Source organism: Apium graveolens, chromosome 10 (assembly GCF_009905375.1).
Source record: "Apium graveolens cultivar Ventura chromosome 10, ASM990537v1, whole genome shotgun sequence".
In the NCBI taxonomy this organism is placed as follows: domain Eukaryota; kingdom Viridiplantae; phylum Streptophyta; class Magnoliopsida; order Apiales; family Apiaceae; genus Apium; species Apium graveolens.
Window position 1 is genome coordinate 91,250,936 of NC_133656.1, and position 17,378 is coordinate 91,268,313.

General features: G+C 36.7%; 1 protein-coding gene across 1 annotated transcript in view; it reads right to left on the reverse strand.

Moving 5' to 3' along the window:
- Positions 1-3,110: 3,110 nt before the first annotated feature.
- LOC141690745 (uncharacterized) overlaps positions 3,111-17,378 on the reverse strand; it is a 62,114-nt gene continuing 47,846 nt past the window's right edge. The window contains exon 3 of the mRNA XM_074495520.1: positions 3,111-3,272. Within this exon, the coding sequence (XP_074351621.1) occupies positions 3,111-3,272 (162 nt within the window). The remainder of the gene's footprint in view (positions 3,273-17,378) is intronic.

Below are 17,378 nucleotides of genomic sequence, written 5' to 3' on the forward strand. Positions count from 1 at the left end.
CGTAGGAGTCTTCGATCTCTCCCAACTCATAACCGGTTCAATCTTTGCAGGGTCCACTCTAATCCTTTACTTTCGATTATATGTCCTAAAAATTGAACTTCTCGCAACCAAAACTCGCACTTTGAAAATTTAGCATACAACTTCTCTTGTCTAAAAATTTCCAACATTATCCATAAGTGTTGCTCGTGCTCTTCTTCCGCCTTCGAATATATTAGAATATCATCAATGAATACCACGACGATCTTGTCCAAATATTTCTTGAAAACTCTATTCATTAAATCCATGAAAGCTGCAGGAGTGTTTATTACTCCAAATTGCATTATTAAAAACTCATAATGTCAATTTCTTGTCCTAAATGCCGTTTTCGGGATATCCTCTGGTTTGATCTTCAACTGATGGTATCCCGATCTTAGGTCGTTCTTCGAAAAACACTTTGCTCCTCTCAGTTGATCAAATAAATCGTCTACTCTCGGCAATGGATATCGATTATTAATTGTCATCTTGTTCAGCTCCCGATAATCTATACAGAGTCTCATACTTTCGTCCTTCTTCTTTACGAAGAGAATCGGCGTTACCCATGACGATGTACTTGGCCTTGTGACTCATTTATACAAAAGTTCTTGTAAGTTACTCGCTAACTCTTTCATCTCTGCTGGTGCCATCCTATAAGGTGCCTTCAAAGCGGGTTCCATTCCTGGAGCAAGATTAATCTCGAACTCAATCTGTCGATCTGGAGGTAGTCCTGGTAATTCCTCTGGAAACATATCTGGGAACTCTTTCACCACTGGAATCTCTTTTATGCTAGGAACTTATTTCTCTGAATCTACTACATAGGCTAAATACGCTTCACATCCTTTCCTAAGTAGCTTACTGGCTTGAATAGAGGTGAGAAATAGTCGCTCTTGCTTCTGACCTCTAAACATCACGTTATTCCCATTATTTGCTCTTAAATAGACCTTCTTAGATCTATAATCTATCTGGGCATTATTATTTCCTAACCAATCCATTCCTAATATTATATCAAACTCCCCTAACTTGAAAAGTATCAAGTCGACTGAAAACTTATGCCCGGAGATATCAATCTCACATTGAGGGCAAAATTGACTTACAGGTACCTTCTCTTGATTAGACATTACTATGTTCATCACTTCTCTCAAATTTTTCTTATCGCAGTTAAGTCTATTAGCAAAATTTTCTGATATAAAAGACCTTGTAGCTCCTAAATCAATCAATACTTTAGCTTCAACATTGTTAATCGAAAGCTTACCTACTACTGCTTCTAAATTTTGAACAGCATCCTTCATTTTCAAATTAAAAGTCCTTGTTGATGCTTGTGGAGTCATTGCTGGTGGTGGAGGTAATGCCAGTATTTCTGGTGGTATCGCGGTGCTAGTGCTTGCTACATTCATCATATTTTTTATTGATCCGCTGGACCTGCACTCCTTGGCGATATGCCCAACTTTTCCACACTTGTAGCATGTTACTCCAGGTTTATGCACCTTACACTCATTGGCCAAATATCCCTTCTGGTTACATTGATAACATGTCATGTTGAGCTTGTTGCAAATTCCCGAATGCTTCTTCCCACAATGCCTATTTCGATCCTTGGTTGTTTATCATCATTCGCTTGAACCTGGTTCTGTTCAGGGTTCCCTTTATTGTCTTGTCTCTTGTTCACTTCCCCTTTCTTCTGTGCATTTTATCCTTTTTGGAATCCAATTCTCTTCACATTTCTGTCTTTCTGATATCCTGATTCTAACCTCTCCCTCTGATGAAACACTTTCCTCTTGTTATTATCTTTTTTTTTATAGATTGCGCTCCATTACTTTCAATCAATGCGGCCTTCTGAACTACCCCGACATAGGTATAAATCTCAAACATCGACACTTTATCTCGAATCCAATATTCGAGCCCTTCTTGAAATCTCTAAGCCTTCTCTTCATCAGTATCTACATACTTGAACCCAAATCTTGACAATTTTGTAAACTTCTTCTCATATTCCAAGACTGTCATGCTCCCTTGTTTCAATTCCAAGAATTTCATCTCCATCTGCTTCTGCATATACTTGGGGTAATATTTTTCCAAAAATAACTCCTTAAACCTAGTCCAAGTAACTAGTTGAACTTCTTCCAAAGCTTTGACGGAATCCCACCAATAAATCACTTCCCCTTTCAGAAAATATGTGGCATAAATGGTCTTCTATTCTTCTCCTAGTCGAACTAATTCAAAAGATTTCTCCATTTCTTTTATCCAAGTGTTATCTATAACAAGATCAGTGGTGTCATGAAATGAAGGTGGTTTCAAATTCTAAAAAGTTTTGAAAGTCACAATTTGTTGAGGTGGCACGGGTGGGTCTGGTTGATGTTGATGTTGATCATGATTCTCTGGGTTTCGAAATTGTTGTTGTTGGAATTGTTGTTAAAGAGTTTGTTGTTGTTGAGCAATTGCATTAGTTTGTAGTTGCAAGGTTTCCAATATTCGAAGGATATTGGGGTCGGTTACAGAAGAAGTACTAGTTTGTATCGTCTTTTTAGGAGGCATATTTCTGAAAATAGAATTTGTAACAAACAGGTGTGATTACAACAGATAATTCAAAGCTAGATTGTCACAGGGTTAATATGATCATATGATTTCAAATTGGTAACAAGGCTATATAGGACTATAAGCACAAAAGCCGTAAAATAGGGAAAAATGGAACAACAAAAGTGCATAAATGAGTTTGGAACAATTTCGATAAGCGCAGACATGATTCTGAAATAAAAGGTTTAACAAAACAGTTATGAATATGGCAATCATTTCAAAGTCAAGGTATTACAAAGTTAAGGGGTTACATGCATTCAGATTTCGAATATTAACAATAAAGGTGATATATAATTCAAGATACAGAAACAAAAGAGAAACTGAAACGAAACGATAGTGCATTAATCATTGAAACAGGGTTTATCTTACAATGCAACCAAATAAGGTTCGAATTTAATGGTCAACAACATCATAGTTCCGAAAGGAAATAAGGGAAACTACATAGTTCAAAAGATACAAAAACATAAAGGATGGCCAACTGGAAAGGAAATAGGAAGTATGACTCCTAATTCGGCCTAACGATCATCGTCCTAAGTCTCCTCGCTATCGTCTTGAGCTATCGGAATCTTTTCCCACTTCTCTCCCTGAAGTACCTTCATAATGCCCTGAAGTTCATCTGCTACCATCTGGATGGTGTACAGGCTACTGCAGTCACGGTGTACTGGCATCTCCTCGTGCTTAGTGTTAACGAACTGTGTCAAGGACTCGAGTCTCACAATCAACTATGCCTTAGATTCCTCCTTAAGTCGAGTATCATTCTGAAAAGCTACATCCAGTCGCTCCATAAGTCGGTCGTACTGCCTTTGGAGCCTATCAAACTGAAGCCTCAAGTCAGCATATACGGAAAAAGCAATAGTGTTGGATGGCGCCGAGGACGAAGAAGAATGCATCCTTTGCTGAGAAACAATATACGAAGGAAAATATTAGCGACCCGCTCGAATTATATCTACTTACACTCTCGTATTTCCGATATATATATATATATATCATATAACCTATGTGGACTGTTCAGGAACTCTTAACCTTAGCTCTGATACCAACAACTGTCACAACCCTAAAATAACACTAACAAAATACAACTAAGAAAATATAAAGTTATTATAAACGGCTGTTAACAAAATCCAATATCGTAAAGGTTAAGTGTTTGAACAGTCCAACACTACAACTATTACAACTTTTCATAACTACCGATCCTCATTCAGACGCCAACTATACTACCTAAGCTCTAGCATAAGCCTCAACATCTCCACCGGTAGACTTACGAGCAGTCTGCTTGGTTCCAACCATACCTGTTAGCTGAAATATCATGAATAAATAGCAAGAAGTGAGCACCGAGGAGGAAAAAGCAAAGAAATTTCAGCAAGGATTGGAGCCTTGGATCAGAGATAGGGTGGCTATGTTTGAGCTTGAAACTTATGCGGGAGTAGTACAGAAAGCTGCTCTGATTGAGAATAATGGGATGCAGTCAAGGAAAGAGAGGGATAATAAGAAGAGGAAGGTTCCATTTTATGGAGAAAAGTCTGAAGCTGGAAGTTCGCAAGATCGGAATGTAAAGAGGATTGGTTTCCAGAAGGGCGGAAATTTTCAAAGGAAGGGAAATTTGGGCAAAAGGCAAGAATCAAAAGGGAACAATCAGGCAAGCCAAGGGCAAGTTGGAGAAAACAGGTTCCAGAGGCTAGAATGCAAGCACTGTGGAAGAAGGCACCCCGGAGTATGCAATAAGCTGAGTATGACCTGTTATAGGTGCAATCAGAAGGGACATTTGGCAAACGAGTGCAAGATGCCGAAGCCAGGAGTTACGTGTTACAAGTGTGGGAAGACTGGACACATGGCTAGGGAGTGTAAGGCAACAGGACCAGTCAGAGCTCTGATGAACGTGGCAAGTACCAGTGCAAGCGTGCCAGCTGAGGTATTGGCATTACCTCCACCACCCGCACCAACCAAGCAAGCAACAGCAAGGACATTTGATCTAAAGATGAAAGATGCTGTTCAGAATTCTGAGGTGATAGCAGGTACACTTTTATTCAATAATGTCAAAGCTAAAGTATTGATTGATTCGGGAGCAACAAGATCTTTCATATCAGAATCTTTTGTTGATAAGCTCCAATGTGATAAAACGGTTATGAGTGAGGTAGTAAATGTGGTAATTGCGAACCAAGAGAAGATTCCTGTGAATCAATTTTGTCCAAAATGTGAGATTGATATTTCGGGATATAAGTTCTCAGCCGACTTGATACTCTTCAAGCTGGGAGAGTTTGATATAATTTTAGGAATGGATTGGTTAGGAGAGAATAGCGCTCAGATAAATTGTAAGACCAAGAGAAGGTAAAATCACCTAGGAAAAATAGGAATGGAAAGGAAGGTGTGAATAAAAGCAATGATTATAAGCCTGTTCCTGATGCTCCTAGAAAAATGTGTCATAACTGTGGAAGTTCTAACCATCTGGCTTCTTTTTGCAGGAAGAATAAGAACATAAACTCCTTACCTTCAAAGTCAGGAGTTAAGAGTCAGTCTGTTAGATATAAGCCACAAAATCCTTGTTTTCATTGTGGTAGTTTATTGCATTCCATTTATACTTGTAAGGAATATCATAGTTTGTACTATGATTATTATCAAATAAAACCTTTTTAAAGAAAGTTACCATTATTCCTTCTAGTGTAAGTTCTGATTCAAAGTCTAATAGTGTAAATTCTGATAAGAAAAATATTAACATAAACTCTGATGCTAAATCCGCTGCAAATGTTAACAAACTTAATAAGGCCAAAGGATCCAAGCAAGTCTGGGTCCTTAAAATTAATCATTAATGGTCTTTGTGATTGCAGGGCAACAGGAAAAACATCATAGTTCTGGACAGTGGATGTTCAGGACATATGACTGGAAATAAAGCCCTGCTATCAGACTTTGTGGAGAAGGCTGGCCCAAGTGTATCTTATGGAGATGGCAACATTGGAAAAATGTTGGGATATGGCAATATCAATCTTGGGAATGTTATCATTAAAGAAGTAGCTCTAGTCTCAAGACTTAAACACAATCTACTAAGTGTTAGTCAAATCTGTGACAGAGGTTATCATGTGGATTTCTTTAAAGAACACTGTGAAGTTGTAAGTAAATCTACAGGCAAAGTTGTTCTGAAAGGATACAGGCGTGGTAAAATTTATGAAGCCAAGCTTTCAACAAGTACTGATGGTTCTGCAGTCTGTCTGATTAGTAGAGCATCAATTGAAGAAAGCTAGAACTGGCACAAGAAACTCTCTCATTTAAATTTCAACAATATAAATGAATTAGTCAAGAAAGATCTTGTGAGAGGACTGCCAAAGTTATTATTTGCTCCTGATGGCCTTTGTGATTCTTGTCAGAAAGCTAAACAAAGGAAATCCTCATTCAAGAGCAAGACTGAATCATCAATTCTTGAGCCTTATCACCTACTACATGTTGATCTATTTGGTCCAGTAAATGTCATGTTTATTGCAAAGAAGAAATATGCTATGGTCATAGTGGATGAGTTCACCAGATACACATGGGTGTATTTTTTGCACACAAAAAGTGAAACTGCATCTCTCTTGATTGATCATGTCAAGCAACTGGATAAATTGGTCAAAGATTCAGTGAAGATAATAAGAAGTAATAATGGTACTGAGTTCAAGAATTTGATAATGGAAGAGTTCTGCAAAGACCATGGAATCAAGTAGGAATTCTCTGCTCCTGGAACTCCACAGCAAAATGGAGTTGTTGAAAGAAAGAATAGAACTCTCATTAAAGCTGCACGTACAATGCTTGATGAAGCAAAGCTTCCAACCTATTTCTGGGCTGAAGCTGTGTAGAATGCTTGTTTTACTCAGAATGCAACACTCATTAACAAGGAAGGAAAGACACCATATGAGATGGTGAAGAAAAAGAAGCCAAATCTGAAGTATTTTCATGTATTTGGATGCAAATGTTTTGTTCTTAAGACTCACCCTGAACAGCTATCCAAATTTGATCTAAAAGCTGATGAAGGAATCTTTGTTGGATATCCACTTTCCACAAAAGCCTTCAGAGTCTATAACTTGAGAACAAGAGTGGTCATGGAATCTATCAATGTCTCTTTTGATGATAAGAAGATTACTGGACTTGAAGATTTCAATGATCATGATCAGCTGAGATTTGAAAATGAAGACTTAAATTATGATACTGAAAATCCTGACAGTCTAAATCCTGATACTGCAAACTCTGATGGATTAAACTCTGATGTTATTGAAACTGTGGTGACTACGCCAAAGGAAGATGCACCTATGCAAGGGGAGCATACTCAAGATACAACCACATCTCAAGAAGCATCAGAACATAAATATGGCTCTTCAAGTTCTGATTCGTCAAGTTCTAATAAGCCAAGTTCTGATAATTCTGAAAACTTAAATTCTGAAGAATCCAACTCAGAGAGCATAGTTTCAGGGGGAGCATCAGAAAATGTTGACGAAGATAGCATGGATCATGGGGGAGCATCCAGTTCTAGAGAAAACCTTCCATCTGCAAGGAAGTGGACTAAATCACATACACCTGACTTAATAATTGGAAATCCTGATGCAGGTGTCAGAATTAGAACAACTACTTCAAGTGAATGTCTTTACAATTCTTTTCTTTCTCAGACTGAATCAAAGAAAGTGGAAGAAGCTCTTCAAGATGCTGATTGGGTGCAAGCAATGCAGGAAGAGTTAAATGAATTTGAAAGAAACAAAGTCTGGACCCTAGTGCCAAGACCAAAGAACAGATATGTTGTTGGTACAAAGTGGGTATTCAGAAACAAAACTGATAGTGATGGCATAATTACAAGGAATAAGGCAAAGTTGGTTGCAAAAGGATATTCTCAACATGAGGGAATTGATTATAATGAAACATTTGCACCCGTTGCTAGATTGGAAGCCATAAGGATATTTTTGGCTTATGCTGCTCACAAAAAGTTTAATGTCTTTTAAATGGATGTGAAAAGTGCTTTTCTCAATGGAGAATTGGACGAGGAAGTATATGTTGAACAACCTCCAGGCTTTGTAGATCCCAAATATCCTAATCATGTCTACAAGCTTGATAAAACACTTTATGGCCTTAAGCAAGCTCCAAGAGCATGGTATGAGATTTTAGCTCAGTTTCTTCTGTAAAGTGGATTTAACAAAGGAACTATAGACAAAACACTGTTCTACCTCAACCATGGAAAGGACTTACTTCTGGTTCAGATATATGTTGATGATATCATCTTTGGTTCTATAAATGACAGACTTTGCAAGAAGTTTGCCAAACTGATACAGTCAAGATATCAAATGAGTATGATGGGGGAACTTAGCTATTTTCTGGGCCTTCAAGTCAAGCAGAATGAAGAAGGCACTTTTATTTGTCAAACCAAGTACACCAGAAATTTGCTGAAGAAATTTGGAATGCAAGATTGTTCAAGTGCATCCACTCCCATGGCCACTGCAACAAAACTGGATGAGGATACTGGTAAATTAGTAGATATTACTGATTACAGAGGTACGATTGGCTCGTTACTCTATCTAACTGCTAGTAGACCTGATATCATGTATGCTACCTGTCTTTGTACAAGATTTCAAGCAGATCCAAGAGATCCTCACTTAACAACTGTGAAAAGAATTTTCAAGTATCTTAAAGGAACAGCTGATCTGGGATTATGGTATCCCAGAGAATCCGATTTTAAACTAATAGGTTACTCAGATGCAGATTTTGTAGGTTGCAAAATTGACAGGAAAAGCACAAGTGGAAGCTGCCAATTTCTTGGAGGCAAAGTGGTTTCTTGGTTTAGCAAGAAACAAAAGTCAATTTCCACATCAACTGCAGAAGCAGAGTACATTGCTGCAAGAAGCTGTTGTGCACAGATTCTTTGGATGAAGAATCAGTTACTGGATTATGGGTTAACATATTTTAAAATCCCTATTTACTGTGATAATCAAAGTGCTATTGCTATGACAGGTAATCCAGTTCAACACTCAATGACAAAGCACATCAACATTAGGTACCACTTCATAAGGGAACATGTGGATGAAGATATAGTGGAATTGCATTTTATTCCAACAGATCAATAACTAGCAGATATCTTCACAAAACCACTGTATGAAGCTACTTTTACAAGATTGGTAAATGAACTTGGAATGGTTTCAGGTTCTTTCTCTAAATCTTCTTAGCTCTTGTTCTAATGCATCAGACTTTATGATCAGTATTTACAGAAATTACTCTCTTTGTGTATTCTATGCTTAATTGAAAATTGCTTAAGTACTGATTGTTGTCTGATGTGAATTTCTAAACTCTGATAGTGATATGACTGTTTATGTGACTATTCAATCCTATGAGGATACTGTGCTAGATGTTGACCTAGTAGTCTTTAATATACTAGAGATCCCATATTAGAAGTAATTATTTATGTGGAAATCTACTGACACAAGCAAATTCTGATATTGAGCTTAGTTAAGTTTACTTTGTCTATCTTATTACTAAGTCAAAAACTAGAATAATGCTTCTCATCTGTTAAGTACTGATGTTAGTAAATCTGTTGAATGTACTAAGTGCTGATAAACCTCACTTATCAAAAGAAAAAAAAACACAAGGAATAAAAATCAGGTACTCCTTTAAGATCTAGAGTAAAAATGTGGAAGGGACAACCCAAGTGCATTGCTGGTATTAAGTAATATGCATCAGAAAAGCAAATAATTATTTTTCTTGGTGACTTTTCACACTCTATGATTACTGGAGAAATACTCTGATAAAAGCATATATTCTGATAAGCAGTCGTGACTCACTTACACTGAGAAGCCACTGTAAAATGGAATTTCAAAAGATGCATAAAATAAGCACAAAACAGTTGAGGTGGACTCGTGCATGAACTCATTCAAAAGTAAACTTCAGAATAATGACAGATTTTTAGTAAAGTTCTTAGTTATGCCTTATTTATAAGATGTACTGATGTGAATCAGACTTTACTCTTTGTCTGATATTTTGATTAATGCACACACTTACACTCCATATGAATGATGAAAATTACTGTGGCATTCAATGTTTTTTTAGATGAACAGTTTATGTGTCAGATTGCATAAATTCTGAGGACAAGTTCTACTGGAAGTTCTGATAAATAAGTTCTGAAGAACCGAAATCAGAATTTGTGTGAAGAATCACAGAGATAGGCATTCATTTTTCGAGTTAAGAAATCATGTTCTGATGACTGTTAAGTTCTGATATAAGTCTAAGTGCTGATATTAAATTCTGATCCTCTACTTGACTTATTTGTGGTTAAAATCTGAAACAGTCTTATTTTAAATCAGAATATGTACGGGTGAGATATTAACAGTCAATACAATTAGGGTTAGTGGAACACGTACATGCACAGTAATATTTACTAGTTTCTTGTGCGCATTAAACCCTGTTTTATTCTTCTAATGACTGTTTTTTCTTCTTCCCAGTCTAGGGAGACGAGGTAGAATTATTTCTACCTGTCAGCATTAAATTTCCTTGCATCTCCTGGCATTCTATTGCCTATATAAACCAACACCTCAAATCAGCCTACACATCATTTCTTTTCTTACACACTCACTCTCTTTTCCTTCATATCAACAAAATCATGGTTAACTACAACATGTTCTTGAACTATGAGACCTTCAACATGGAGTTGAGTTGTGCGGACTGGCAGCAGGAATGGCATGTTACTGCCATTCCTAATGAGATTCGGGACTCAGTTCCCCAGGAGGTTCTCACACACCTCCTGTTCTTTTAAATGGACTACCATCGCCATCTTGAGCGATTGTAAGAAGAAAGGCTGGAAGCTCTCCGCCAACAAGAGCGAATCATTCAACTCGCTATTCTTTTTGTAGAGAGTCGGAAGAAGAAATAATTTATTTTCTTTTTCCTATTTTTTTTCATCGTCAGCTTTGTCTAGCTTCTTAGCAAAGGACAAAAGTTGTTGATGTTGGAGTTTGTAGCTTAGGACAGTCTTGTAATGTTCTGATGTAAATTTCAATTTCATGAATGTATTCTCTTAATATATTAATGGAATTTTATCTTTTTGCAAGATTTTGTCTCTGAGATGTTTATAATTCTACTGCATTTTTAAATCCTGATATATCCATATTCTGATGACCATTTTAATTGCTGATATAAATTGAGTTCTGATTCTGAAATGTCAGTACTTGTTTACTTGATTTATTTTTTGGTCCTTCTCAAACTTTATATTTTTCCAGAAAATGGGTTTTGCAGTAAAAATGATTAATTAAGTGGGAACAGTTTAAATTTTGAATTAAAACTGACTTACCTCAATTAATGGGATTACTTGGTAAGTGGAACGGTTTTTCCTTGAAAAACTGCATGTGATAAGTAATGATTACTGTTTTCCCGTGCCCATTAACTATTCATTATTGCTGCATGTCTGACAGGTGTCCAACGGTTAATTTTTTTTAACCATGTATAATTAAGAGAGAGAGAAGATTATACAATCTTTTACTTACTTTTACACTTTATCTCTCTTTCTTTACTTTTACTCTCTCTCATCTCCTGATGTTGGTTTTTATACAGACATTTTATCAAATACCTTACAGGCAACCTTAATTCTCAATTTTTTCTCATGGCACCTAAGGATTTGATTATAGATGGAGCCAAATTCGTTCCCAACAACTATGCTGCCATCTTAAATCATGATGAAGCTCCATCTGAGTTGCACTTTGTGCAAGATCTTCTTGCACACAGTGAAATTGGGTATGCATTGACCCATCCACCAGTCTTTTCAATCCAACAAGTTCTGACGTTTTGGCGAACTGGGCATTTTGATAATGGTGGTGCTACTGGTACTCCCAGCATTGTTTTTGAAGTGGATGATTTTGAATATGTGGTAACTCCTGGAACAGTTCGCAAGGCTCTACGTTTACCAGAAGGCTGCATTTTCTCAACACCGGAGGAACCAGTTCTAAAGCAGCTCATGGCCAATTTGGGGTATGAAAAGAGTTTGGCTAAGCTTGGACAGTTGAAACGAGCATATATCATAAAGGAATAGAGCTTTTTCTTCGAATGCATCACTAAAGCCTTCGGGAATAAGTGTTCCAACTTTAATGCCATTCCAATAATGAGTTAGCACACCGGGTATGCTATTATTAACCAAACTCATTTTGATTTTGCAAGTGCTGTGCTAGGTTTTATAGGGGATAGGATGATAGAGGATAGGAATGTTGTCTACTTTGCTAGATTCTGTCAGCTTATATATAATTTTTGTTGTGCTGATGAACCCCAACCTACCACTGACTTATTTCCACCCTTTAAACTTGCAAAATGAGCTTTTAATGACTTGGTAAATGCTGACCTTAAGAAAATGTTGGTTAGACCTTTACAGATTCCTCAGTATGTAAAACAGATCCTGGTAAATGCTGATCCTCAAACCTATAGATCTGTTTATCCTGATGTTTAACCTACCACCACATCCCAAACACCACAACAACCATCAGAAAATACCACGCATACATCTATACCTCAATCCTCTATCAGAACACATCTCAAACCTTTACAGATAGCTCAACCTTCATCCTCAGCACCTACTGTGAAGCGTTCATCTTCCAAGCCCAAGAGGACAAGGACTGTCCCTCAGACACCACAGAAGACAAGGAGGATTGTTCTGAGAGATGAGTCTGATAGTGAGGAACAGGTTTCTGCATCAGAACCTATTGTTAAAGAAGCTGAGAAGGTCCTTTCACAGAAGGATTCTAGAATTGGGGGATCTAAGCTTCTCAAAAGGCTTAGAAGAATGACTTATACTGAACCTCCGAAGGAATCCCCACCTTCAAAGAGATACAAGAAACAGAGAGCTAAAAGGCCAGCTTCAGATGATGAGGAAGCAACAGCTAAGGAAGGAGATCAGGAATCTCTGATCTCAAAAGAACCAGAATTTGCTGAAGCTACTGCATCTACCTCTCCATTGTCCCCAACTCAGGAAGCTGCTACCGATAAGGCAAACACACCATCTATGTCTCCTGTACATGAAACTGTATCTCCTGTAGACCCAGGGACAAGTGCTGAAATTGATATTCACAACCCGGTTATGCCTGAGGTTCCCTAGTTAGAAGCTCCAACAACAATTAATCCATCAATAACACCTTTTACTGATGCTACTCAAACTCCAGAATTGTCTACAACACCTTCTCTGCATCTAGATGTTAATGATCAGAATATAGGTGAGCATCAGGATATGGCTGTTGATCAGAACTTGGAAACAGATCAGCACTTAGAGGATGATGCTGAAGCCTCAATTAGATATATTTGATAATGTCATGTCTATTATGATTTATGTTTAGTTTTCAGATCTTACTTAAACAGGACAAATCAGTACTTAACTGAAACCAGCACTTATACTGAAGTCAGAACTTAAGTCCAAATGCAAAACTGATCAGACACTGAAGGGGAAGGATGATGAAAAAGATGACCAAGGAAACTCTGGAATGGGTGGAGGTCATGGTCAAGGTAGAAGTTTCTCATCAAGAAGAGCTGAAATTACAAGTCACAGGACAAGTTCTGATGCTGTAAAAAGAATTACTTCTGCTACTGGTAAAAGGATAAGTCCTGATGAACTTTTGGATCTTGATGAAGAAATATCAAGACATCTATTTCTGAAAGAAAATCCAGGAATGGACTTTGAGAGTCTGATGGAAGAAGAAGCTAGACTTAAGTTAGAAAAAATCAAATCTAAATCTGAAGCTTCTGTTGGTAAAAAGAAACTTCCAAAGGCCAAAGGCATTGTGATAAAAGAAAGAACAAATCTTGAAGCAACCAAGGATAAATCACAATTGCAGATAGATCCAAGGTCCAAGGGCAAAGAGAAAGTTGGTGAACCTATCAAGGGTTATGTGCCTCCTATGGATGAAGAAATTACTGTTGAAGATACTGATCTTGCTCTAACTTCAAGAAAAAATTCTAAGATAACCTCTGACATGGCTCAAGTTGTTCAGAGTAAAGATATAGTTAGTTCTGATATCTCAAAGAAGTAAGTAACCTCTGACATAGCTCAAGTTGACTTGATATCAGAAGATAAATCAAAGGAAACCTCTGACATTGCTCATGTTAAACCTTCAAAGATACTCCTACCAGGATTCACCAAAGCCAAACAGACTCAACCTTTGAAGACTGATGTAAGTGGTTTTGAATCAAGAGTGGTTACTGGAAAGGAAGCAAGAGATAAATCTGGATTGGGTAGTGCTGATGAAAGAAGAATACAGAACAGAACCAATGATCCAACTTCCTTAAGTGAACCAGGTATTGGAGCAACTCCTGAAAGATTGAATCAACTAGAATCTGTACAGATGGTTTACCATACCTACTTGAAAGAACACATCTTGTTGTACTTAATGACAGATGGTAGGGTTTATCCTATAAGGGAAAATGCTATTCCACTGAAGTATTTTGAAGAATTGGAACATGTATTATTCTTACTTAAGTGAATGACAGAATAACAGAAAGTGCTGCAAACTATTTGAAGAGTCAAATTCAGAAACATAAAAGGTTTTATTCTGTTAAGTCTGACAGCATATATCTTCCAAAGTACAGAGATCACAAGGGTGATATTGTTGAGATGAAGCCTAACTCTGCTAAGATTATAACTACCTTTCTGGGTTACAAGGCTGTGGGATTCAATCTTGAGTCTCACAAGGCATATTTGATCAGACTAGATCAGGACATAAGGAAAGATAAAATTAATCATCTCAGGGCTGCAATCTTTCAAACTGGTGAAGATTCTACAGAACTTAAAGATGCTAAAAGGAGGATGATTGATGAACTCAGATATGCTGAGAGATATTTGTTAAAGAATTATCTCAGAACAACTCCTGACATCAGAGAGATCAGAAAGTGAAGCCAAGTCAAGATCTACAACTGCTCAAATTCTGATATGTATACAGACTGAAGTTGTTATCAGAAGTTAAAGTTGGTAAAGCTTTAAGGACTGTAAGTTTGTAGTTATCAGTCAAATTCTCATGCATTTGTACTTAATGTTTTTGACATCATCAAATATCTGTTAAACTTGTATATTATCCTAATTTACAAGTTGGGGGAGATTGTTAGATATATTTGATAATGTCATGTCCAATATGATTTATGTTTAGTTTTCAGATCTTACTTAAACAGGACAAATTAGTACTTAACTGAAATCAACACTTATACTGAAGTCAAAACTTAAGTCATCAGTACTTAAGGTTAAGGAGATATTTATCAGAAGATAATATCAGGACTTAAAGGAAACGTTCAGATAAGGAAGGCGGCTGATTGAAAGGAAAAGAAGATCAAGACAAACGTAAGAAGAGATATGCATGAAGAAGGAATTCTATGAAGAATAAAATTCTTGGAAGAAAAGATATCTGATTGATATATTTTAGGAAGCAGAATTATATTCCATATCAATTAGCGATTATCTTATAACTGTGTAGTATATAAACACAGACATAGGGTTTACACTATAAGTGTTATCATTATCGAGAAGATTATTCATTGTAACCCTAGCAGCTCTCGTGATATTTGTTCATCACTGAGAGAGGACAGTTCCATACTGTAACAGAATTTATTGCTTTGAATAAAGTATGTTTTCTGTTACTTGTGTTATTAGAATTCGATTTGATTGTGCTATACACTGTATTCACCCCCTCTACAGTGTGTGTGACCTAACAAGATCTATAGAGATAGATCTAGAAGAATGATAGGTCTTACCCAGGGTACATACATCCAGAAAGTGCTTAAAAGTTTAGCATGGAAAACTCCAAAAGAGGTCTCATACCGATGAGCCATAGAGTGTCCCTTTTCGAAAAAATGTCTCCTAAGACACCAGAGGAAAGAGAGCGTATGAGTAAGATTCCTTCTGCTTCAGTAATAGGATCTATCATGTACGCGATGTTGTGTACAAGGCCTGATATTGCTTATTCAATTAGTGTGACGAGCAGATATCAGTCCAATCCAGGTGAAGACCACTGGAAAGCAGTGAAAAACATCCTTAAGTACTTGCGAAGGACTCATGACATTTTTCTTGTTTTTGGTGGTGAATCTGAGTTGAAAATAGAGGGTTATACTGACTCTAGTTTTCAATCAGAAAGTGATAGCAAATCCATGTCAGGGTACGTGTTTACTCTGAATGGTGGTGCGATTAGTTGGAAGAGTTCCAAACAGTCTACAACGGCTGACTCCACAACGGAAGCAGAATATATAGCTGAAAGTGAGGCTGCAAAAGAAGCCGTTTGGATGAGGAAATTTGTTTTTGAGTTGGGAGTTGTTCCTAGCATTGAAGAGCCTATTATGTTGTATTGTGATAACAACGCATCAATAGCACAAGCCAAGGAACCTAGGTCTTATAGAAATTCCAAACATGTCCTACGGCACTTTCATCTGATTAGGGAGATTGTTGAAAGTAGAGATGTCAACGTCGAGAGAGTTGACACACATAACAACGTAGCAGACCCACTAACAAAGCCACTTTCTCAGAGTCACTTTGGTCATCATAAAGACAAGATGGGTATTAGATACCAGAGTGATTGGCTTTAGTACAAGTGGGAGATTGAAAGAGATATGTCCTAAGTCCAATCATGTATGAGGATTTAGGAATAACTTTTATATAATCTGTTTTGATTTCATTGATATTAAAAAAGACTTGTTTTATTTTTATTGCGGGCTCTATCTATTTAAATGTTTAAATAAGATATACCACAGTTTAGAGTAAAGCTTTTTATGGATTGTGATGAGATCATAATAATGAGACCTAAAAGATGATAACTCTAAACTTAAATAGTTCCTGGTCGTAGGATTACTAACTGGTAATTAATAATCCACAAAGATTGGTACATACTATGCTTGCTTCATTATGAAGGATGTCTGTTCTCATAGACATTTGTGTGGTGACACTATAGCTAGTATGTAGGTGCTTATTATAGAATAAGTTCACTGAACATGACTCACACAGCTGAACAACTGATGGAGTTCACTCACGTGTCAGCAGTTGTTCACATAGTGATAGTTGTACAAGTATCCTTAGACTTGAGGTCATCATAGTCATCTTGTGTACACTGAACTAGTTGGTTTAGTTCTTAGTCTCAAGGGACAATTATAAGGGCTCTACTGGGTATAGGAATTTATACACGAAGATAGTGTATGATCGATAAAGGATCTACCCCTTCCAGTGAAGGAAGAGAATGTTCAATGCTGATCCACTTATGCTAGTTCAGGAATCTCTGGCCAGAGTGAATGAAATTAGAAAGGAGTTTCTAATTTACATTAAATAGAACTAAGCATAGTGAATGGGAAAGCAAGTGATTAAATAAGATAGGCTTGACACAAGTTCCATGCCTTGTATTTAATCGTGACATTGCAGGGTAGAAAGAATTGATTGTACGGTAACTACTCACTGAATAGGTTCTTGGTATTCTAAGCAGTGAATTCGTATTATCCGGATAGTCGCGATATGCTAAGAAGTATCCCTCACGATGTAGAATAAATATGATTAATTAATTAATCATATTTAATGAATTAGAGAATTTATATAAATAATGATATAATAGTTTTATTATTATTTATTTCTACTACCGGCTTAATATTGAACCTACAGGGTCACACCATAAAAGAGAATGATTTAATGGTGGAGGAATTAATTAATAATGGCTGATAAATATTTATTTATGAAATAATTAATTAATTGGCAAATTTAATAATTGATTAAATGAGATTTAATTGATTATAAATTAATTAAGAAAAGGTTCTTAATATTATTAATTAAGAATTTAATTTTTAGAAATTAAACCAAGTGAGAGAATTATTTCTAA